The sequence below is a fragment of the Sinocyclocheilus grahami genome, unplaced genomic scaffold (genome assembly GCF_001515645.1).
Source record: "Sinocyclocheilus grahami isolate Dianchi unplaced genomic scaffold, SAMN03320097.WGS_v1.1 scaffold223.1, whole genome shotgun sequence".
NCBI lineage: Eukaryota > Metazoa > Chordata > Actinopteri > Cypriniformes > Cyprinidae > Sinocyclocheilus > Sinocyclocheilus grahami.
The window spans coordinates 1,780,987-1,806,478 of NW_015505402.1; the positions used below are offsets into that span (position 1 = coordinate 1,780,987).

General features: G+C 38.2%; 1 protein-coding gene across 2 annotated transcripts; it reads left to right on the forward strand.

Annotated features, from left to right (window-relative positions):
* The first annotated feature begins 1,869 nt into the window (after positions 1-1,869).
* LOC107596804 (non-receptor tyrosine-protein kinase TYK2-like) lies at positions 1,870-24,053 on the forward strand. 2 transcript variants are annotated; one of them, XM_016287629.1, is made up of 24 exons: positions 1,870-1,976; positions 6,762-6,955; positions 7,058-7,181; positions 7,280-7,418; positions 11,197-11,360; positions 13,943-14,306; positions 14,383-14,538; positions 14,627-14,784; positions 14,867-14,981; positions 15,879-16,062; positions 16,218-16,336; positions 16,934-17,101; positions 17,179-17,266; positions 17,376-17,503; positions 18,827-18,962; positions 19,462-19,613; positions 19,689-19,839; positions 20,950-21,044; positions 21,131-21,323; positions 21,746-21,864; positions 21,961-22,133; positions 22,478-22,595; positions 23,196-23,306; positions 23,408-24,053. In XM_016287629.1, exons 2-24 carry the CDS (start codon positions 6,781-6,783, stop codon positions 23,549-23,551), a joined length of 3,474 nt encoding a protein of 1,157 aa, XP_016143115.1. In that variant the 5' UTR covers positions 1,870-1,976; positions 6,762-6,780; the 3' UTR covers positions 23,552-24,053. The 2 variants fall into 2 exon arrangements, with proteins under 2 accessions (XP_016143115.1, XP_016143114.1); XM_016287628.1 differs by lacking the exon at positions 1,870-1,976 and adding an exon at positions 2,308-2,416.
* Positions 24,054-25,492: the final 1,439 nt, after the last annotated feature.

Below are 25,492 nucleotides of genomic sequence, written 5' to 3' on the forward strand. Positions count from 1 at the left end.
TAGATTTGTACAAGCACACAACTTCACAAGACATTAATTGGTGGACTGGAGTTGTGTGGATTATTGTGATGTTTTTATCAGCTGTTTGGACTCTCATTCTGAAGGCACCCATTCACTGCAGATAATCCATTGATGAGCAAGTGATGTAATGCTACATTTGGCCAAATCTGTTCCAATGAAGAAACAAACTCATACATATCCTGGATGGCCTGAGTAAATTTTCTGCAAATTTTAATTTTGGGGTGAACTATTCCTTTAAATATCTTGCACAATGATGTTACAGTACTTAATAGTTTGATCCTATGTTAATTTTGTTACTTCAGCACTTAACGATTCATTTTTGTGACAGCTGTGACATGTAGATGACAGGTGCATCAACTGATGATTTACAGACTCCTTTTGCAACAATTTCTAGTCTATTTGTGTAAACATGGTGTTTGGTTTTATAATAGAGAGGTTTGCAACCAAATACAGCAAATACCAAGACATTTTCTTGGTTGAGAAACCTGAGGTCAGCCTATTTGCTTTCAGGAAAAGGATTGAGGACATTTCATTTGAAATTGCATCCTCTGAGTTTGCCTACAACTCTGGTTCAGTTGTTCCAAACCAGTAGATAACTTGCATTTTATAGGCATACAGGTTCCCTCGATTCTTCGAGGCCTGTGGTATAGTACTGTTGTATACAAGCAGCTGTGATATATAAAGACATGTATACTTTCTCAGCGAATATTGATATATCTGTTAGGGTCTAGGGATATTTGATGGGTGATCAAAAAATAACGTACAGTTATTGCCCATATCTTCGTCAATTGCTGAAGGTTGTATCATCAGCCCACAATCTGCTGGACTTTCCTTGAGTGAGTGAGTGTTTGTTTGTCGAATAGCTCTCTCTAGTGGTTCTCAGCATCCCTTTATCAAATCAAATCTAAAGTATCTTCAGAAAGTAAAAAAGAAGCCTCGTGTTTTAAAGAGAGTGGAAGGAAATGTGCAATAAATACAAGCTCAAACATTACATGTGAAACTTTACATTAAAGTTATGCAAATGTGATTTAATCTGTGAATTAAAATTATTAATGATTTTAATAATGTATATATAAAGAAGAATATAGTGACTTAACATAAAAAATTATCATAAAGCCAATAAATTAACCATTAAGTTAATTATCAAAGGTTAATCTATCTATCTATCTGTCTATCTATCTATCTGTCTATCTATCTATCTATCTATCTATCTATCTATCTATCTATCTATCTATCTATCTAAACCAAAACAGGAAAATGTTGCGTCACTGAATTTATCAACGAAACATCTATGGTTAATAATAATAATAATAATAATAACAACAATAACAACAAAACATAGACTTAATGTATTGATATATGTTTGGTTAAAAACATTAAACAGCTGTATTGTGTTGCCATTTTTTTATCTTCCTCTTTTAGGCGCATCGACTGTGTGGCGTTTTAGTGAATTTATTTCATAAAGCTAACATTCTGTAAAATTATATTTCAAAATATATAGTTCAAATTATATCATTCGAAATCTAGACTGATTCATTGCTTGATTTTCATTACATTAAATTAGCTTTATATTAGTAGGTCTATAAAATAAAAAGTGAATAATCATACCTAAATTATAGGCTATCTAAACCTTATAATTGTGTGTGTGTTTAGGGTAAAATATTTGGCATTTACAGTAAGAGCTCTTAATTTGAAGAGCTCGCGGACGAAAACACTTACTGGCGGTGTCTCAATACCGTTCGAACTGACTATGCACACAGCATTTTGAACACGCCCCTGTCGTTTCCCCATCGTTTCTAAGTAGGCAGCTCACTAGGTTTTGGAACGCAGTCTTCTTGTCCTCACACTTGGATCAGTTCGTGGAGCGAGAATGAAAATACTAGAGATGTGAATCCTGTAATAAGAGGACAACTATGCTCTGTGTGAGATAATCACCGTCGTTCATCTGCATGCAGGTAAATACGAACTCACGATTAGTTTTCAATACTTTTGACCAATTTTTTTTTTTTAGATATATATTTACATGAGATCATGTAACGTTAGTTGTCCGGCGGGGCTGTAGGCTATCTGAAACAGGAAGTAGCTTTGTTTAGGGTAAAATATTTGGCATTTACAGTAAGAGCTCTTAATTTGAAGAGCTCGCGGACGAAAACACTTACTGGCGGTGTCTCAATACCGTTCGAACTGACTATGCACACAGCATTTTGAACACGCCCCTGTCGTTTCCCCATCGTTTCTAAGTAGGCAGCTCACTAGGTTTTGGAACGCAGTCTTCTTGTCCTCACACTTGGATCAGTTCGTGGAGCGAGAATGAAAATACTAGAGATGTGAATCCTGTAATAAGAGGACAACTATGCTCTGTGTGAGATAATCACCGTCGTTCATCTGCATGCAGGTAAATACGAACTCACGATTAGTTTTCAATACTTTTGACCAAATTTTTTTTTTTAGATATATATTTACATGAGATCATGTAACGTTAGTTGTCCGGCGGGGCTGTAGGCTATCTGAAACAGGAAGTAGCTTATGTTATTTTCTTTAAGGAAGGTTGTTTGTCTGTATTTTGCGCCTACATACAATGATAGTAAACACATTCTTGAGTTTAGTAAGTAGTGGTTGCCGACATTATCTATCAGTTTTTGGAAATCTAAGACCACAATCTTCTGAGACTTGCCAACCACGGCCATTACAACAGTACAGCATGTTATATTAATAGTAATGATGGTGGGAAGAAACACTGATTCAGACTTTTGACGGACCTCCAAATACGGTAATCTTCTTGCGAGGGTCCCCTTTCTAAAATATAAGAACACTGATGTGTTTAAGGTATACAATAGCATTGATATAAAAAAATATTATTATACTGATAAAAACGAGCATAACTAGGCTATTGCAAATACAACTTCTTGTTTGCAACATTAAATAATTAGCTCTTTTATTGTCACTGTACTAGAACCAAAGCAAATTATTAAAATGTTATGTGCAAAGTATTTACTTAAGTTGAGTTTTAAGTGTATACTTGATACCTAATAGTAATATTAAGAGTGCATTTGAGCTCTGACAGCTATTAATGTTAGATGTATCAATCTGTAGAGAAACATTTTCAGTTCAATTGAAATTTATTTGTATATCCTCACAATAAATATTTTTTTTCAAAGCAGTTGTAATGAAGAATATTACATAAAACACTATATACAGCTATTTATTAATGCATTTATGTCACATGGAAGGAGAGATGAACTTAATAAATGTTTTGTCTTTTTATCCATCAAACTATGAACAGATTTGATTTGTATTTCTTATTAGCATTCCTAGGGCTGTTAAAACCCTCAGAAATAAATAATTTATATAATAAGATCAAGTAAATAATTAATCTCATGATGGGCTTAGAATGCAGAATGAAATGGTAATACTATCAAATTTGGTAAATGTGTTCAGAAAAAAAATGTGTTAAAATATTTAATCAATGTTAAATATTTAATGTAAAATATAAAATCTTGAAATTTATAAAATGTTAAATATTTAATCATTGGTACCATCTTGACATCACTAAGTTATATATTTTGTACAAAAAATAAAACTTTAACATTTTACACGGTGCCTGTAAGTTGTGTGTTGTCATCGTCTGTCATTCAAAAGAGTAACTGTCAGGTATGGGGGTGTTTTCCAAAAAAGGAGTGTTAACGTACCGTCACATAAACCCTGAACTCTTGGTTGATCAGAGGCGTTACTAGGCCTTTTTTAGAAGTGCTTCAGCCCCCCTAAATTTGCACATCACTGAGCAACACACAACATTGTGTAGTTACTAAATGAATCTGTGTTTTTGAATAAATCAAGTGAGTCAGTGATTCAACGAACCATTCGTGAAGACAGTCACCTGCTTCGTTCCTGAATGAATCAGCCGCTTGAACACTTTGGTTGGTTGAATGACTCCCTCGTTAAGGCCTATTAGCGTTTTTTTGTTTGTTTGTTTGTTTTTTTAAATTTCATATTTCAGTGTAAAAAATTTTAAACATCATTAAATAGGAAAGGTTAATTTCTGTTAACTTTGCGGATATAATATATTGAATATGCAAATCTTCAGGAATTGGACAGGCCTTGAACCAGCCAAGGTACCAGCAAAAAAACATGTTTGGGCATTTGTGTATTTGTGTTTGTAAAGAAAACAGGTGTGCGTGTATGTCAGGGCTGGATTTACCTCTTATTGTGACATAAGCAAAATAAATATTTGGGCCCCACTTCCCTATTAATATATACTATTACCACCCAAAAACAGGAAACAAAAAATGATAATCCATGGAAATCATTACAGTGTTCTCTATCACAGAATCCTGTTGCTGCTAACGGAGACTTGAGCCTTAATTATGCAAACAAGTTATTAGAGAGAGAGAGAGATTAAGTGTGTGTGAATTACCTGAGACTGTGCGTCTCTCAACCGTGTTCAGTAGCAGCGTCTCTACTAATAGCGAAACTGTAAGTTGAACTGCTTCAAGAACAGCTTCAGTATTGCTTCCATGCTGTGAAATGTCATAGCTTTTCAGTTGCAAATCCAGTTTATTGATAAAGTTGCAGAGCAGCACTGACAAGTTTCTGTGCTCATTTGATCCATGCGTGCTGTACTGTGAGTCTGCACTCTGTGAGTCTGTGTGTGCGTTTTTATGAGAAAGAGCGGGAGAAAGAAAGCGTGCTTTTCATAAAAAAATTTTTTTTTTGTGGAAAACATGGAAATAGTTTGTAGTTTTTTTGTCGTATTGTTTGTTATACAATGAGGGATATATATATATATATATCCCTCATTGAGGAATGAGCTTCCCTATGACTGAAATCCTAGAATCACTCCTGCGGTTGATTGACCCAAACTTTGTTTATTCATGATTATCGAAAACAAGTTCAGGACTTAATCCGGTCAGCTCAGAGTTTGAAACTCATAGTTCAAAAACACAAAGCACAAAGACATTCTCAACATAAAGTTAAATCCAAGAGTCACCATGGAAACAGATGTTAAGAACATAGACTGTAAAAAAACATGGACGTAGTGTCCGTGACGTCACCCGTAGGTTTCTAAAGGGCGTTTTTGAAGCTCAAAGTGGGCGGAGCCGGCTGTCGCTATCTTGGCAGCGCGTCACTCCCGGATAATTGAAAATGGGCAAAGAGATGGGAGCTGGTTGCTGAAACCACGCCCACCTAGCTCGACGGTGGTGACCGCAGCAGCAATCCACCTGTCACTCAACTGGCCACACCCTTAATTATGCAGAATTTTAAGGCTTAATATAATTTAAACGGATGAGTTATAAAAAAAATCCACCCCCCTCACAATTGTCATGAAGGGCAAAATTAGCTATATAGACTAAAATCATTTTTTGAACCAGGCTGTAAACATGCTTTTTTCTGCTGTAAAGTTGGGCGTTTTAACATGAGGGGGTCTATGGAATTGACTCCTTTTGCAGCCAGCCTCTAGCGGCCAGTTGACGAATTACAGTTTAAGTCACTTCCGTGTTGATTTCACGAGAGAGACCGGAAGGTTGCAAGTGCTTTTGTGGAAAGTGTCTTATCATTTAATGAATTGCCAGCCTGCCAGTTAAACTTCAACATGTTTGCTATTAAATAATTATTTTCGATTGATGTATTTTTAGAGTTTATACTGAAAAAAAACAATTATTAGAGAAGTCGGGGACAGTTTTGCGACAGGTAGAATTCAGTTTACTGCACTTCTCATTCATTTCCATGGTATTCGTAAACAGTGATTGGCTGTCGCACAACTCATTTTATTTCTCATTAACATTTCTTCTCTATAATAATCCATTGCCTAAAAACAACCTGTCATCAAATGAGATGGCTGTAAACAACAATTATCCAACAACCCAATCAATTCCCGACAAAATGAAGCCCCACCCTACATTTTTTTCTCATTTGAGAAGTCCTTTCAATCAGATATAAAGTACATGTATGTATATCTATATATATGTGTATATATATATATATATATATGTTTGAATGCATATCCACGATGGTTGAGATGTGAAAATATATTAAGATTTGTAAGCTAAAATAAATATTCCTTCATGTTATTAAAGCTGCTTTGTAATTAAGAAAATATAACTATATAATATTGTGCATGATGTGAGCTGTCACACCCACTGGAGCCTCATCAAAATGGCATGCATGTGCTGAATACCTCTGGAGCAAGTTATGTTTAGAGAATAAGTTGCTATGGCGGCTACTTACATACCTTGAGAAATATCTCATTATCTTGGAATCGGAAGTTGAGATTATCTGTTTACGCCTATCTGGGTCGCTTACGCTTACCCAAGTTGCTTAACCTGCTACCCCCATTCTCTTAATATAAGTGTCACGATGGTCTCGGAATGCATGTTGTTTTATCGTCGATGCAGTTGTGGTTGAGGACTAGAGAACTTCTCACACTCTGATAGCTGAGACACTATTTTCTTTTTGTCTGGATTAAATAATTTTTCATAAATAAATAAAAAATGTCATTCATGTATACAAGGACTTGTATCTTGTATGGTCTATGAAGAGCATGTTTTTAAATAAAATGTACTTGATGGTTACAACATATTAGAGTTTGTTAAATGTAAACTTGTGTTTAAAATGATACAAATGTTTAGAAACCATATGAAACCAATACAAAGATTATATTTCTATGTTCTTGACACGAGTATTTAAACCAGACTTTCTTCATTGTTTTTAATCATGAACATTCTTGTATGTTGTTGACCCAGGTACTGGACTCAATGTATAATGTCTAGACGAGGACGTTCAAAAAAATCCAAAGCTCACACATTCACAGGACAGTGTGAGGGTCCTGGGCTCCATGTATTTCTGCTCTGGACTAAAGAGGGAGAGCGCTGCCTGTCCTACAAGGAGGGTGAGGTGACTGCTGAAGATCTCACCATCAATGCAGCAAAAGCTGTGGGTAGGTTTGGGTGTGGGTGCCAGTAAGAGCTTGAGTTGTATTTTTTGTTTTGTTTTGTTTTTTTTGCTCTCAGCCATCTAAAATGTTTTCTGTCTTCCTCAGGGATCACTCCAGTCTGTCATGCCTTGTTTGCTCTTTATGACCCTGCATCCTCGTGTTGGTACAGTCCAAATCACAAATTTAATGTGGAAGACCAGTCTGGCCTTTTGCTGCATTTCCGTATGAGGTAAATATGAGATTGTGTGCATTTGTAGAGATCTATGCAATCTATGCAATGATATGCATGAATGGTGTTAATCATTAATAATCTTTGTTTCTTTGTAGATTTTACTTCCGTAACTGGCACGGATTAAGTGAAAAAGAACCGCTAGTGACACGTCATGCATTACGGACTGGAACAGGGTCAGAGCCAGTTACGTCTCCTTTGCTGGAGATGACCTCCCTGGAATACCTCTTTGCTCAGGTGATTTTAAAATCTCTAAAAATAGAGAAAAATATTACTGAAATGCGGTTGCTTCACTGTTTTTGAGATATTTCTTTCTAGACTGAGCAGAAGTGATCATGAAGCACCTGCATTACTCAAACTAAATAATCTGTCCTTGTAAGGGTCTTATTATAATGTTTCTCCTAATGTAGGCTTATAAATGGTTGGCACCCAAGATCATTTAGAATGTAATTCCCCTTCAAGGGATCTCGCACTGTATCCTCTAGTGGACACTATTGGCAGTGCCATCAGCATGACCAGTGTCTGAAGCATGTGTGAAAACACTCCAAATCCATTGGACAGCGCAGCCCTTGATGTCTGGAAGGATAAGAGGATATCTGTAATGCACGTCATCAACTTTCTTTGTCTTCAGGAGCCGTTTGTTTGTTCAGCGTGTGTGAAAGCACTATGGAGAAAAAGTCAAGTGAACCCTTTAGGAACTGTGTGCCTCTGTGTCCCAGATTTCTGACACACATGACCTTTGCATTATGTCTCTCGGCGAGGAGCACATGCTTTCAGTGCTTGAGCAGTGCCGAATACGCTAATTCTATCAAGTTTCCAATGAGAAAGCTCCACTCAAGTTTGGCCCTATTCTCGAGGGATGTGGGACAGGCGTCTACGTCTCGCATCTCGGGTCCCGATGCTGCCGAGACACAGCAGAAACTCAGGGTCAAGGATATTAGGAAACACTCAGCAAAACGTTTCAGGTTCGCCTCCGTTTTAAGACCTGAGGACATGTATGATTGATGCGTTTTGTGCAAAAATGAAGAGCGTGTGAATTCAGTTTTTGAGGAAAATGAATGCACTTATTGTGAGACCATTTGCTCTGTCCCTATTGTCATCGGATGTGGGATGTGTGGACCCTTGGGTGGAACGCCTTCGACTTCTAAGAGAGAGTGGATGTGCCAGGCATGATGCATTTGCGAGACTACTGAAAGAGATAGGTAAGCTTAGGTAGCATTTCTTTTCTGTTATCTCCTGAGGGATAGTAGTCAGCGTTTGCATGAGTTTGTTCGGCTCTTGAAGGATTTGAAGGCTCTCTTAGCGATACATTCTCGGGTGTTTCTGATGCTTGAACTAAGCACCCTTAGCTCTCGAGTGAGTTAAATCCGTGTTGTGTGAGGCGGTCGCAAGAATGGTTCCACCCAGGCTTGACTCTCTCTTGAGTCACTCCGCAGTTTGGTTGCGGTGAGGCAGGATGGAGCACAGGGTTTGTAGGCGGGGCACAGGGAAAATTAAAGTTTCTGTTCACGTTCCTCTCGTTGCCTCTTAAGCAGAAGTTTATCAAGGATATACCTGTTAAAGAACGGTTTCCTTTGATGGCTATCCCTTTTACGAAGATTATAGCAAGATGCTCCTCCCCAATGATTTGGGGTTGTGAGTAGGGTTCCTTGCTCTCTTCTTAGCAGTATTTCAGGTCAGGCTGCCTCCAGTGTGTTTATGGTGACCAACCTGAAACATCAAAGATGGTAGCTGTCTGAGGACAAGACTAGCTGCTCTTTGGCTTGAGTGGAGCGAGATGTCCCTCACTAAGTATGTGAATATTGAAGTAGGGCTCCTTGCTCCCTCTGTTCGGTGTGCATGTGTGAGTTGGGCTGCTCCTTGGATTCATATAGTCTCCTAGGTCGGGCTGCCCCCCTGTATCAGAGGTAGTAAGCTAGGCGGTCCAACTATAGCTGCCTCTTCAGAGATGGTAACTGTCTGAGGATAGGTTCCCTTTGACAAGTTGGTCTTTGGCTTGGGCTATTTCCCTTGTAATTAGAGTTTTTTTTTTTTTTTAAGTAGACGGTCCACCTATGGCTGCCTCTTCAGAGATGGTAACTGTCTGAGGATAGGTTCCCTTTGACAAGTTGGTCTTTGGCTTGGGCTATTTCCCTTGTAATTAGAGTTTTTTTTTTTTTAAGTAGACGGTCCACCTATGGCTATAGGTAAATTCTCTTTTCAGGTTCCCTATTCAGGAAGTATTTTTGTCAAAGGGTGTACTGAATGAGGCTGGTTTCCTTTGATAAGACCTCCCCCCTGAGTTGTGAGCTCTTTCCCTACCTAATATTTCAGCAGGGTTGGGCTGCCTCCCCGGCGCTTTTTAGGGCTTTAAGTAGGTGGTCCCCCTGAATCCCACATGCTTTGGGCCATCTCCCCTGCATTAGGGTTTCAAGTAGATGGCCCATTGCCTTTAGGAACATAGCTGTTTGAGGAGAGTTGTGCTCCCAACTTGGCTGAATGAGATGCCCCTCCTTAAATATAAGTGTTGGTTGGGTTCCCCTTTTCTCTCAAGTTATTTTAGCTTTCCGGGCGTTATTGGCATCACGGTTAATGACGTCATGGACTGCGTGGTCCAATGGATTTGGAGTGTTTTCACATGGACTTCAGACACCTGTCATGCTGATGGCATTCCCCATAGTGTCCACTAGAGGACACAGGTCTTGTTCCCCAAGAGGGCACATAGGTTACATGGGTAACACCAGATGTTTGTCATGACCGTTTTCGAACAAACAGATATTTAATCAAAATATCAGAACTGGACCTTCTAGTGAAAATTATAGAAATCCTATCAGCAACTGATGAACCATGTCCCTGCCCTATGTATATTTCTTTTCTTTTTCAATAATCTGTTACGTTCGGATGTGTTACATTTCATTACTTCCATTTCATTGCAACTTTAGCAATAAATCTGAGCTTTGTGACATTGGCATCAGAAAGATATGCAAAGCTGCAGGTGCTTCACACAGCCAGGAACAGCACAATGTTTGATAGACTTACCCTATTTTTACTTTTATCTTTAGTTATTATGATGTTAAGGAATAATAGTGTATATCTTGCTTAAATGTAACTTGGGCCAAGTCGTGGCCTAATGGTTAGAGAGTCGGACTCGTAACCCAAAGGTTGTGAGTTTGAGTCTCCGGTCCGGCAGGAATTGTAGGTGGGGGGAGTGAATAACCAGTGCTCTCTTCCATCTTCAATACCACGACTGAGGTGCCCTTGAGCAAGGCACCGAACCCCCAAGTAGACGGGGAGCTCCCCGGGCGCCGCAGCATAAATGGCTGCCCACTGCGCCGGGTGTGTGTTCACGGTCTGTGTGTGCACTTAGGATGGGTTAAATGCAGAGCACTAATTCCTAGTATGGGTAACCATTCTTGGCCACGTCACTTCACTCACTCATGTAACTGGACAACAAGCACTGAAAATAGTCTGTGGGGTCTGAAACTTTTGCTTCTGCTTTTTGTGCACATTTTCATTTTTTGTCACCATGCAAGTTTGACACTTAAACTTTTCAGATTGGTTATTTAACCTTGATCTTTTGGTTTTTGTTGAATATAATGTGTAGTTTAGTGTGCGATTTTAACTGCTTTCTTGAATTAATGCACCTAATAATTATTTACATATATAATTTGGTGCAGACTCAACCGTTTTTGACATTGCTTCAGTACATTTTCTAGCTAGTGAATCAAATTGGTTGCTTGTAAAAATAGATAAATAATCTGACAAAAAAAACTGAGAGAAATGACAAATAAAATGGGAAAAAACTTTTATAGTACCATTTGACTAAGCATGCATGTAGGTTGAGGAAGTATAGCAACAACAATAGCAGCACTTCATATTCAATACAAGGTCAACATGAAGCTTTAAAAAATGATAAAGTTTTCTATGATAAATTATATTTTGCTATTTTTTGTGTCTTGACTATTGTCCAAAGAATTTTAAAAATTGTTCAAGTCTTTTAAGTTGACTAAGTTGATTTTGTTGATTTTCTTACCAGGCGAAATATGATTTTGTGAATGACTTGACATGTTTGGATGCAGTGAAGGGAGAAGAAGAGATCAGTGGTTTTAAGAATGAATGTCTAGGTATGGCTGTGCTTCACTTCTCTTACACGGCACTGCAGAGTGGCTCTTCTCTACAGGATGTGGCCAAGCAGACCAGGTGCGGGCTTCAGCTTTCTTTACTGTTCAGAGAAAGATTTGAAACAAAGCTATTTAAAGAGCAAGTTAATTAAAAGATATGTTATCAAAGAATATTATAATTTATAAAACAGCAGGTGGGCTGTCTTTAAAGGGGTCCTGTCATACAAAATTATTAACATAATGCTAGGATTTTTTTTTTTCCTGAACAAAATTAATTTGTGATTTTTCCTACCCTCTCTCATTTGCTACTGTGCCTTGTTGAATTATAAGGGAATGCCTTCATTGTATATGCATTGAAATACAGTGCTTTCCTGCAGTCACTCACAAGCTGAAGGTTTGCTGTGTTGAATAGAGTTTTTAACTGCCCCATCATTTAAATCTGCTACAAACTATGAAGGTCATACTAAAATGATCAGGCACTTTGTTCAAAATAAATCTTTGTTTATTTTTATATAAAATGCAGAGCTGTAGATGCTACACAAACCGACAGGCCAAGTTTCTGAACGTTAAATGGCCGTTGCTGATGTATAAATGTGGGCGGTCATGTGTCCAAATGTAATTCACCAGATGTCAGCAAGTTGCCATAGTACAGAATGAGACCTTTTTTCCAGCGTAGTTTCAAGTAGTCTTTTTTTTTTTTTTTTTTGCTAAGGAGGAAGTTACAATACGCTTTCATACTACATTAAAGGGATCATATGATGCGATTTCAAGTTTTCCTTTCTCTTTGGAGTGTTACAAGCTGTTCGTGAATAGATAAGATCCCTACAGTTGCAAAGACTAAAGTCTCAAACCCAAAGAGATATTCTTTATAAAAGTTAAGACTGGTCCACGTCCTCCTAAAACGCCTCGTTTAGACACGCCCCCACATGTCTACGTCACGATGTGGGATGATTTGCATAACACCGCCCAAATGTTCATGCAAAGAAAGAAGGTGTAGCTTCATTGTTGCTGCCACCGCCGCCGCCATGTCGTGGAGACGCTGTGTGTTTCGTTGCGAAAGTGAAAATACTTAGTTTGGCCTTCCAAAAGAGGACACGACTAGAAATCAATGGTTAAGTTGTATTTACAACACTGTTCCAGAACACTTCAACCAAAATATTCAGATGTGTACAGCACATTTTATGGAGGACTGTTTCCTGATCCTGGTAGAGTAGACTAGAAAGCCGGCTGTTCTGACTCACAGACTGTAAGTACGTTTTCATATTTAAAGAATTTGCCACTGATGATTCAAACGCGAGTTTTGAGCAGTGTAGAGTAGCGCTTGTTGCTTGTCATTTCTCCGATCACAAATGCAGACATGGTTTTATGTTTACGCGGCGCGATGCAACGCAACTCGTAAAAAGACAGTATAAGTCATTATAATCCGTAATTATGTGCCCACTGGATGCAACAAATGCCTCGTTTATAATGGGTTTTTAAAGGGTTAGTTCACCCAAAAATGAAAATTCTGTCATTAATTACCCCCTCACAAATTAAGATATTTTTGATGCATTCTGACAGCTCTCTGTCCCTCCCATAGACAACAAGGGTACTCCCACGATCAACGTCCAGAAACGTAGCAAGGAGATCGGTAAAATAATCCATGTGACATCAGGGGTTCAACCGTAATATTATGAAGATACGAGAATACTTTTTGTGCGCAAAAGAAAAAAGTGTGGAGTGTGGTGCGGCTGACACAGAACAACATACGCTGTTTGTGTTCAGTGGATACTCTCCAAAATGGTACCAGGGTGATGCGGAGGAGACAAATTGTTGAATAAAGTGGGTTTTTTTTTTTTAGCTTCGTAATATTACGGTTGAACCCCTGATGTCACATGGATTATTTTACCAATCTCCTTGCAACGTTTCTGGACGTTGATCGTGTAAGGACCCTTGCTGTCTATGGGAGGGTCAGAGAGCTGTCAGATTCCATCAAAAAATCTTAATTTGTGTTCCGAAGATGAACGGAGGTCTTATGGGTTTGGAACGACATGAGGGTGAGTAATTAATGACAGAGTTTTCATTTTTGGCTGAACTAACCCTTTAATGTTTTTGTCTCGTCGCTCCGGGACACGGCATCACAATATGGTAAGGGGCGTAATATTTCCATCACACGCTTGAGGTATTCGGCCAATAGTATTCGGCCAATCAATGCACTGGATAGCTGGCCAATCAGAGCACACCTCGCTTTTCAGACCGATGAGCTTTGTAGAAATCGACGCGTTTCAGACAGGCAGGGCATAGAGGAGAAACAATAATGTACAGTATGTGGAAAATAATGTGTTTTTTTTTTTTTTTACCTTAAACCACATAAACACGTTTCATTACACCAAATACACAAAATAATGTTCTTTTTAGCAACATCATATGACCCCTTTAAGCTCTTTTATCTTGAAAGGAAAAATGTGTTCCTTATGGTGTGAACCTGTTGTTGTCCAGATTATAAATGTGTCTGAGTTCGTTTAGTTGTATCTAAAACTCTGCAATATCGGTATATGAGTGGATTTCATAGAACACTTTAAAATGTGCAATTTTATATTATTTTTAACAATGCTGATAGCCATTACAATATAGAATAGAGTTCCATCAAGCGTATTGACATGTTTGTGCACCATCTTTCAGCTTTCTCCATTGTATCCCTCAATCCTTTTCCCGACACATTGCCCGGAACAATGTCCTGACAAGGTTCCGTATTCGGCGCGTGTTTGCAAACTTTGTAAGCAGTTTCCAGGAGCACACGGTGGGCATGGGAAAGTTTGGGTCACAAGAAGTTATGTACAAGTATATATCCACGCTGGAGCGTCTGGCACCAAAATTTGGTGCCGAAACCTTCCCTGTGTTCAGTCTTGACCTGAGATCTGATGGAGATGGCAGTGGGTCGTACCCCATTGCCTCCCAAACACAAACCGTGAACAGTGAACCTACTCATGAGATCAGAGTGTCTGGATCAACCGGCATATGTTGGAGGAAGACATCAGCACAATGGGTAAGTTGATGCAGTAGATATTTAACCTTCTTCTTCGCTAGTAGAACTGTACTCTTAAATTCTTCCCACTTTCCAGGGGAATGAGTATATCTTTAAACAGAACAGAGAAGCACAGCCACCTGATGAACAGGAAATGGACAACTGGAACACCTTCTGCGACTTCCCTGCGATCTCTCATATTGCCATCCAGGGCATAAACGTCTGCATCAGTCGCCAAGACAACATGTCAATGGTAAACAGTCTGGTAAAGCTGTATTTGGTTTTTATCTCTTGTGTTTTTATTATGATACGTGACCCACCTTTATATATTTGTGTTCCAGGACATGCATTTGGGCTCCAGACTTCAGGCTCGCTCTCTGGTTTCACTGCTGGATGGATATTTCCGCCTTACAACCGACGCGCATCATTATCTTTGTCACGAAGTGGCTCCGCCCAGAGTGGTTCTTAGTGGGACCAATGACCTGCACGGTCCCATATTGTACGTCACTCGCATTTCCACATGCAGCCATGTGGTCTTCCACCATTTTTATTAATGTGTTCACTCTTTTTCTTGCTCCCAGGGATGAGTATGTGCTCCAAAAACTAAAGAAAGAAGCAGAGGAGGGAGCGTTTATCGTGCGCTGGAGTGTTTTGAATTACGATCGCATAATCCTGGCATCTCTGAGTCAAACAAAGGTAATGCTCTAGTTAGAGGTTTTAGTGTTAACTCATGACAATGATTTGATTGGCTGAATTAAAGAATTGTGAAATGATTGCGTAATACGTTAAGTATAATTAATGGTGCTTAATAATTAAGCTTATGCATGTAAAAGGAATTTGTTTGCTTTGGCAATGCTTTGGCTTGACTTACAGCTAGGTGACAACTGCAAGTTTACAATGAAGTTTCAGTGTAAGAGACACGACAGGTTCAAGCTTGTTTGTGAGAATCCTGCTACTTTGTCGTGTACAATTGATAGTGGCGCACAATGCGAAAGACCTTGTTGTGGCTGCTGCAGATCATTGAGCAATGGAAGATGACTTTATTCTCAATCAATCACATTCCATTTGCATATTATATAGTCAGAAAATCTATTTAATACTGTATTTGATCACTTCTCGGGTGTATGGAAAAGTGCCTATAAACACAAGAGGCGGTGAGATAAATGGTTGTCACCTATTGCGTAAACTGCTTGACTCATCCCACACCTTTTGTGCTACAGAAGACATCCCATAAAAAATCCCATAGAAACCATAATATACATGTATACAATATAGAATGTAGATCTTTTGGTGAAAATGACAGATTGCTCTCTGGTGGTGTATGCCTGACTTCTCCAATCATTGAACTCCGTCCCTTTATTGAAATCAACTACAAGCTCACATTCATTTGCTTCCACTTTTGAATGCAGCGGCCGCATCTTAAAATCCAATCAACATTCAATGCATAGAACCAAGTCCCCGCCCTTCATTTTTTGTTTTTTTTGATAATCTGTTTCACTCAGATGTACGTCACCGTACAGAAGAACAGATCTGTCGCTACATGCATTTCATCGTGACTTTAATGTCATTTCTGTTTGACTTTGATTCTGACAGGATGGAGAAAATCCAATATACAAACAGTTCAGAATTACGCTGAAGGGCTCCATATTCAGACTGGAAGGCTGGGATCAAGAATTCTCCAGCATAAAGGAGCTCACCAATAGTTTAAAGACCTTTGTGCTGAAGTCTGGAGAAGACAGCTTCACTTTGAAGAAGTGCTGCCTGCCCAGACCAGGAGGTGAGTGTGTATTTTCTGCTTGGCAGACTTCACAGTCAAACCTTCTGAGTCATCCTGGAGTACATCTCTGATTAGGAGAAAAATTCCACAGAAGTATATGATTCTTATCATTTAGTGAGTCATCCTGTTAACGGGTTTTTATGGTTTTCTTGCAGAGCTATCAAACCTTCTCGTAATAAGAAAGGGTGCCAACAATAGCATTAAAACGGTCTCTGAAACCCTAAACCTGAGCCAACTGCGGTTTCATCAAATTAAGGACAAGGAAATTACAAAGGTACGTAACTGTACACAATCATTTACCTTCTTATCCTCATGAGCTGAGCACCAAACCATTGTTAAGGGGCTTTTTTATGCATTCCACTATGGCAGATTGGTTGTACTGATAAAATGAATGCAGACAAGACTTCTCAATATCAGACATGTAGTTTTTAATATTTTTAATGTGCTGGAGTGTCAAGTATGGGTACTTTTGACCCTGAAATACAGTAAATACAGTAGTTATGTTTTGTAATGAATTAGTAATTTACTTAATTTTGCTAATTTGAAAATGACACAGAAAATATAATGCACAATAACACAAATAAACAAAAAAACATAAAAAAAAAAAATTGTAAATTCATAAATAGCTTTTAATTTTTAAAGAATTTAATATTTTTTTTGTCTTCAAGTACTTTATTAGTGGCAGAGTTTTTTGTTGTGATGGAAATGACATCACAAATGAGGAACAGATGCAATTTGTTTGCAAATCATTTAAAATAAATAAATAAATAAATCAAGAAGAATGTGAACTTAACGTAACAAAGAGAAGAAAGTTAACTCATGAAGTATCGTAACTGAAGAACCAATTTTTGACCTTATTTCATGGATGCAGGAGCAGCACTTGGGACGAGGCACCAGGACGAACATTTACACAGGCTGGCTGAAGGTTCACGGTTTACTAGAGGATGATGACGACGAGTCTAATAACAATCACCGCAATGTGAAAGGCATCCGGGTTGTCCTTAAAATTCTGGACCAGAGCCACAAGGATATAGCACTAGTAAGAGTCATCTGATTATGTATCGTCAACAACAGCGAAGGTGCAGATGATATTTCATTGATTGTGTTCATGTCTAGGCATTCTTTGAGACAGCTAGTCTCATGAGTCAAGTGTCACACTGTCATCTGGTCTTTGTGCATGGAGTTTCAGTCAAGGGATCTGAGAGTGAGTGCTGTGCCCGTCAAAGCTGTTTTTTTTATTGCTCAATCTGTACTTTTTACCAACCGCCAAACACATTATGTATCTGTTGACTGTACTGTTTTTATGTGAACAGACATCATGGTGGAGGAGTTTGTGGAGTTTGGCCCATTAGATGTGTTCCTGCACAGAGAGAAGGCGTGTGTCACTCCTCAGTGGAAGTTTACTGTGGCTAAACAGCTTGCCAGCGCTCTTTGCTATCTTGTGAGTTATTCATCATCATCGAACTTTATTAAGGACACACTCGGTCCAAACAAAGACACACCAATAACATACAAAAACAAAAACCACAATATCACATATTTACATGTGTACTAAAACGCCAATGATTCCACATATTTGAAAAAAGCCTGACTGAACTTAGTGCCAAGTTTGTCAGTGTTAAAATTATACTGTTTACAGATTCTGATAACCTACACATACATCTGTACATGAGATTACACAACACAGCAGCGCAGGTTGGCACAGCAGCACTTACAAACATTTGGCTTGCGCTGCTCCATCTTGGCACCTTAAGCAGCAATCGCATACCATCATTATAAGCTACATTAAGTCTCTGCATGCTGCTCTTTCTGTAATGCCGCCACAAATGGCCAGTATACATAGGGGTACAGTATGCTTTAAAAAGTGTAGCCTTCACAGATCCTGAGCACATGCCAAATAATTATTAATTATTATTAGTATTACAAATTATTAATTCAATATGGGATTTTTTAAAAATAGAACAGCTTACGTCAATAATTGGCAAAAATCTCTCTGATCATTCTAAATGATTAGTCTCTTTTTGAGTGAATCACACAAAAACTGTCATATTTCACCCCAAAATAAAAAGATTGTGTGTTAACAAAACATATTATTTGATATTTCAACGAGTAAAGTAAAACTCAAGAAAATATTGAAATTCAAGAAATATTAATTAAATATTAATGATTTAAATTTTTGAAGTAATTTTATTCAAGACATATTACACCTCTAAATCAATGGAAAAAATCTTCAGAATTATTCGAAGAAATATTTTTTGCATAAGAAAAGACAAATTAAGGACATTTGCATGCATTTTTCCATTGATTTTAACATAATTGACAGTTACATCCAATTCTTGTCACTGTAAATATATTTGATATTTTCAAATTGAAAATGTTAATTTGTAAAGTAAACCTTTCAAGAAATGTCTGATTTTTCACCAAGAAATTGTATTTGCATTAAGGAAATTGAATCTTATATTTAGGGACATTTTTTTCATTGTAACATTATTGACAAGACCTATTATTATTACTGTAATGTGAAAAAAAATAATACTACAGTATATAATTATTACAATAATTCTTATTTTAAGTGTATTTGCTCAAAGACATGTTGGTTTTCATACTGTATTACAGTAATGAGAATGAGATAAGTAATGATTAAATGTCATGAAATTTCACAAAATCATAATGCAATATTTATTTATTTATAAGATCATTTTATTTTTGTATTTTTCTTTTATTTCCTTGTAAGCTTGACCATCCATAACCTTGTTCTTCTCAGGAGACAAAGCGTTTGGTCCATGGAAATGTCTGTGGCAAGAATATTCTGGTGGTCCGGAAGGGTTTGGAGGAGGGCACGTCCCCTTTTGTGAAGCTCAGTGACCCTGGCATTTCTCAGTCGGCTCTGTCTCGTGCAGGTAACCGAGAACTATATTGTTATTCACACGAGACGAGTACATCCTGTACCCCTCTATCTGTGTCATTTCTCTTGTTACCTCAGTCCGCTTGTCACTACTGTTTACTTCATCAGATTCTCTCATGGTTCATAGAACAGGAAGCTACGAACCAACCACTTCTTTATGGTGATGCACACTTCCTTTAGTCTAGTGCATTTATTAGTGTCAGGATGATCATATTTACAGCACTGAAGCACCTGTCCAGAATGTGTAGTGACAGAAACCCTAATTATTAAACTTCAGCACACTGTTTGTGTTTCAGGCATGAATGATGCCTCAAATCATGTGGCTTTTTGAGGAGAGGTGCTGTATTACTTTTTAAGTGAAAATCCAAGTCCAGAAACCACACAGAACACCCTAGCAAATGCATAGCAACCCACTAAAACACTCAGAACACCCAAGGATTGCATTTACTTCACAAAATGTAAAAGTCTTTGTTTCATATGTGTTTTACATGAAGAGCGCGTGGAGCGCATCCCATGGATAGCTCCGGAGTGTATCGCCGACGGGGCCTGTATAAGAAGCGCTGCCGACCAGTGGAGCTTTGGAGTGACTCTTCTGGAAATCTGCAACAACGGAGATCTTCCTATCAGTGGCAGCACACTGCCTGAGGTACGGCTTCCTCCAGCTGTGTACCTGACACCACACACTCGCACCGTTTTCTTATAAGCTCTCCTCCGTCTACAGAAAGAGCGATTCTATGAGACGCAGAGTCACCTGGCGGTGCCGTCTTCTCAAGAGCTGGCGAGCTTTATCAGCATTTGTCTGACATACGACCCCGCTGCACGGCCGTCCTTCCGGACCATTCTGAGAGAGCTAACAGAGATTCAGATGAAAAGTGAGTCTTTGAACGCAGTGGAATCATGCACGTGCTGGGTTTTTCTGTTGTTTTGTTGTATTATCACTACCGTGGTGCTATTATGGTGTTGGATGTTAAAGTCCCCCTATAGTCAAATATTTTATCCCTTAAAACTTATCTTTGCTCATCAAAATTACATATTTAAATGTTTTTTCTTATGAAAATAATTTTCTCATGCCTTAAAATAGCTTGAATGTAACTCTACACCCTTGCCTCATTTAGTATACGCGGATCTATGAATATGCAAATTAGTCCCGCCTCCACTCCACTGAACTGTAGTAAATACAACACCACACACCAGCCAGCGCCTCCTGATCCACTGAACTGTAGTAAATACAATACAATGACATACACGGATAATGACTGATAAAACTATGTTTTTACTAGCGGACAACTACAGTGAATACTGTAACATTTCGTTAAAGTTACTTCCTTGCCGATGTTGTGTCCTAAAATGCCTTGAAGACCCGAATGCAGCCTTTTGTGATTGTTAATTCACGCCCGCGAGCATACGCATGTGAAGTGCAGACGCAGCTGCGGGAGAGGTCCGTCTGACTCCGGGCTAATTTTACACTGTTGCCACGGGTTATAATGCAAGTTAGCGGTTCTAAATTCACATTAAACCATAGCTTCATGGGTTTTTTGCTCTAATTTATTTTTGGTTTTGTGCTGGTATTGGTATATTTTGCATGCTATGTGATAGGAATCGATCCCTTGACGTGATTGGTTATTGGATTGTGACGTAGCAAACCGAGGGCTGTTTCAAACCGCATTTCTGGGTCAGCCTTTGGGAAACTAGTTTTAAGGAGAAAATACTCAGCAATGGTGTTGATTAATAGATTGGCACGTGGTTTGTCTAAAAGCATATTAAAAACACCACATAGTCAAATAAACAACATAAAAAACTTTACTCATCCTCAAGTTGTTCCAAAACCCAAAAGAAGATATTTTGGATTTTTTTTTTGTCCATACAATAAAAGTTAATAGGGCCTAATGTTGTTGGGCCCCAGTGTTCTTCAAAATTTCTTTTGTGTTCCACTTTTGTTTGTGATTTTTAGAAATTGATATGTTATTGTCTTCTTCAATAAGATCCAGACATTTCATCAGAATGTGAGTCACTCCCAGACAGAGACCCCAGCATGTTTTACAAACGTTACCTGAAGAAGATCAGGGATCTGGGAGAGGTCAGTTTACCGTTTCTGCTCAATAATTTGTTCAGGTCTTACCGTCATATTTCAGTTTCATATGATACTCTGTGACTTGCTTTCAGGGACATTTTGGAAAGGTGATGCTGTACGTCTATGACCCTGGCAATGACGGAACAGGAGAGTATGTGGCGGTGAAGGCATTGAAACAAGAGAGTGGAAGTAACCTCCACGATTCCTGGATGAAGGAGATCGACATACTTAAATCACTTTACCACAGCAATATCGTCAAATACAAGGGGTGCTGTACTGAACTGGGTGAGCAAAGCCACTAGCTTAAAGCCCTCATGAAATACAGTTTTGTCACTTTTTTCATTTAGTAGCTTTCTATATGCTAGTGTACAGATAAAAGTTGACAAATACTATTTTAGCAGATAATACATGATTCTAGGAAAATGAACCCAAATTTAAATGTTACAGTCAAAGGTAGTTATGTATATATATATATATATGTGTGTGTGTGTGTATTAAGGGCCATCAGAAATTCTTCTCTTCAATAACAACACCTCCACTGAATTTATAATTATCAACTGCCTCCGACTAGAAATAGCAAGCAGCAAATCATGGTTTCCTAGGCTATGTCCCACCCCACTTCCTGTTTCATTTGGTAATATTTAATCTACTCATGCAAACTGTGACAGCCACACTCACGGTGTACTATATGTGGTATTTTGTTTTAGGTGGACAGGTGGTTCAGTTAATCATGGAGTATCTTCCACTGGGAAGCCTCAGAGAGTACCTGCCAAAACACTGGTTGGGAATCGCACAAAGCCTCCTGTATGCACAGCAGATCTGTATGGTGAGGAAGTCAGACCCTTCAAAGTCATACTGAAGCTACAAAAGAAAAACTAATAGTCCTTACTCTGCTATCCAATCTGTTCTGCCGCACCCATAGGGGATGGACTATCTGCACTCCAAACGGTACATCCACCGGGATTTGGCTGCACGGAATGTTTTGGTGGAGAATGAAGGTGTGGTTAAGATCGGTGACTTTGGCTTGACAAAGTACATTCCCGAAGGGGAGATCTACTATCGTGTTCGTGAGGACGGAGACAGCCCTGTGTTCTGGTAAGCTGTAATAGCTGGAGGCTTGGGGAGTTGGGTAATGTTCTCTAATGTTGATAACATCCTGGAGAATGTTTTTATCAATACAGCATGATCTGTTAATGGATTTATGGACATCATTAGACATAATGTGGTGTTACTCAGTGAAAGCATAAGTATGTTTGCTATTGATCAACACAATTATTGAATCCCACAGAAACTAAAATAATTTAATAAGAACAAAACTTTGAAAACCTTACATTTATCTCTGCACTTGTTTATCTTTTTAATTATTAAATTCATCTCTGGGTTTAAACAAACAGCAGTTATTCCGAAACACTTTTTTATTTAAATTTTTTGCTTTTAAGGTACGCCATAGAGTGCCTGAAGGAGAGCAAGTTTTCCTTTGCCTCTGATGTTTGGTCCTTTGCTGTGACCCTCTATGAGATTTTGACCAACTGCAACCATCACCAAAGCCCCCCTTCGGTACGTCTCGACATTTCTGCATCAGTTTGTAATGTTTATATAAAAAGTGCACTCTGTAATGTTCCAGTTTTACACATAAAGAAATAATTGCCACATTTGCCAAATATGCATGAAGGATGTACGGCTCACAGCGGACCAGTGTAACGCTGTCTCTGTAAACCTGCAGTAATCAACAAAATGACCAAAAATGTCAATTTTATTGACATGTATAGTATATGAAATACAGAAAAACAAATGACAAATGGTCGACAAAAAGCTCTGGTGTGATGCAGTGTAATTTTAGTTAATATTTTGTCATTTTTTATATTTTTATTCATATTTAAAGGGTCTTTTTTTCGTTTTAGTTAAAGTTTTAGTAATTTAGTTGTGTTTTGTCTTTTTTTTAATTTCAGTTTTAGTTTTTTAGTGCATCAAGTTTAGCTAAGTGGAAATGATTCCTTGGAAACTAGCTGAAATACAATACGTTTCAGGGTTTTTATACATTTTATTTTATTTCAGTAAATGTTTGTTTGTTTTTTAAAGTAACTTTTTTATGGTTTTAGTTTAGTCCTTTAAGTTTGCAATATCTTTCAAATTGATGGATGACTTTGTTTTCCATAGAAATTCTTTGAGATGATGGGATTGGTCCATGGTCAGATGACTGTGGTTAAACTTATTACCCTCCTGGAGAAAAATGAGAGACTGCCGTGCCCTCGAGACTGTCCCTGTGAGGTACAGTGAAACTAAGCAGCACAAATATTCATAAATGCAAAAAAATACAGCTCAAGTATTCTTACATAATTATTTGTGTAACCCACAAATCCTCTTTACAGGTTTATTTACTGATGGAGCAATGCTGGGATTTCAACCCTGGGCAGCGTCCCTCATTCAGTTCCCTGGCTGAGTCTCTGAAGGATATCAGGCAAACGTACAAACAGCAACCGTCTGTGCAACTCGCTCAGCTCAACCATCGCTGACCTGCTCTGTCCTCTCTATCTGTGCTGTTTTCACAGCCTGTAACCACAGCACTTCACTGTAAGCCTGACCACACGTAGCTCATTGGGCTGTATTTTCAGAAAAGAGGATGTTTTTTAAAAAATATTCAGTTGAGGGAACCCACATACTGTACCTCTTTTTCTACCGAAACTGTGCCGGTGTTTGTGATAGACCCAGAGCTTGGTTCTACAAACCTCTCTTCGAACTGTTCGCCGCTTTCAGTCACTTAAGAGGTGAACAATAACTAAGTAAATAAGTAAATAAGCAGCCGAATGAAAGTAATGAAGTTTCAAAATCATTCTGGTGCTACACTGACTTCTAAGAAGGTGACTGGCTTCGGTTTCTTTCCCACACTCCACCACAAATGTCTGTTCTGGGAGTATGTAAGTTTGGTGAGCAGGTACAAAATCCCTCCAAAGGGGTGAAATGCTTTACGGCAGCAACGAACGCACGTGTGCAGCGATCCACTGTAAAAACTACAGTGATTTCCTCAATTAACTGTAGGGGGCTTTAAAGTCGCAAAAATACACAAAACTACATACAGTTGCTTTAAGTCAAGTGTCTTGCTGTTAAAACCATAATAACCAAAGAATGCATGGTTGTGGACATTATTCATTCTTTATTTCATTCCCAATGTAACATATTATTGTGTAAATATGGTCAGGTGTGTTTAGTTGCTTTCGAGCTTATTTCCTCTTTCCCCAGTCCTGCTGTTATACATACTGTGTGTGTATATATATATATATATATATTGGGAGAAAGCAAAGACTGTGACAGACTGTTATTTTGAAGGCCTTAAGAATATGAATTTAGATGTTTAAAGTATGATACAAATGCCACTTTGAATGTTTCTCTTTTCTTTCTTTTTTTATTTATATTTTGTCTTTTTGAAAAATGTGCAATTCTTACTAGGTTTACGTGAAATGCTATAGTCTTAATGTCCCACTCAATGTATATATAAATACTCTTTTAATAAATGTAATTATTCAAAGTGTATACCAAGATACTGTCTTTAGAGAGGCATTTTATTATTTATAAGTGTATCCTTGTGGATTTTTATTCATTCAGAAATAGTCAAAGTCAGCATGACATGAAAAATCACGGTCAATTTTGTAAATTTGTTATTGATCTTAAGGCGAGGAATTCATCCATGTTTTGACCCTGTAATCAAAATATAGCTCGATCTTCCAGTGAAATGACGGACTTCTGTCTGGTGACGTATGCTGGACTTGTTCAATTATTTGGTTTGCTAAAACATTTCCCCTCCACAATCAACTGCAAGCTCAAAACCCAATCAGTTCCCAAACTAATTTTATTTTTTTTCCCTCTGAATCTGATACCTTCAGATGTGTCAATACAGAATAAAAGATCTGTCGCTACTTCCATTTCATCACAACTTTGATGGCACACACATGCACGACCTGGAACCTTGGGCCAGCTCGACAAAACTATTTTTAAAGAACAGAACGTAACATTTTCACAACAAAACCATTGTGAACCCCTTTTGTTAGTACCTATGAGGCCCACTGACTGCTTTTATGTTGATCTGGCAACCAGTCCACATTTGCCTTTAAAACTAGAGGACTGAAAAATAATTAGCTATATATACACATCAAGGTATTGAGATAAAACAAACTCTCTACAACAGTCCAGAGCAAGGATGTTTATATTGTAAACTAAATGGTTAGGACAAAGTGATATTTGGCAGTCTGTTCACTGAACAACATGTTATCAGGTATTTTACTTTTTCTTAATATGCAAACCGTAAAATAAGAAACAACAGAGTGCATCAAAACAAGGAAAAAGTTATTCTTAATAAATTAAATATTTTATGGTATCTGGCAACCCACCTGCCTTGTGTTCAAATTTGAGACGTGACTCGTTAGCCCCGCCCCTCAAGCCTGAAAGAAAAACGCATTTCC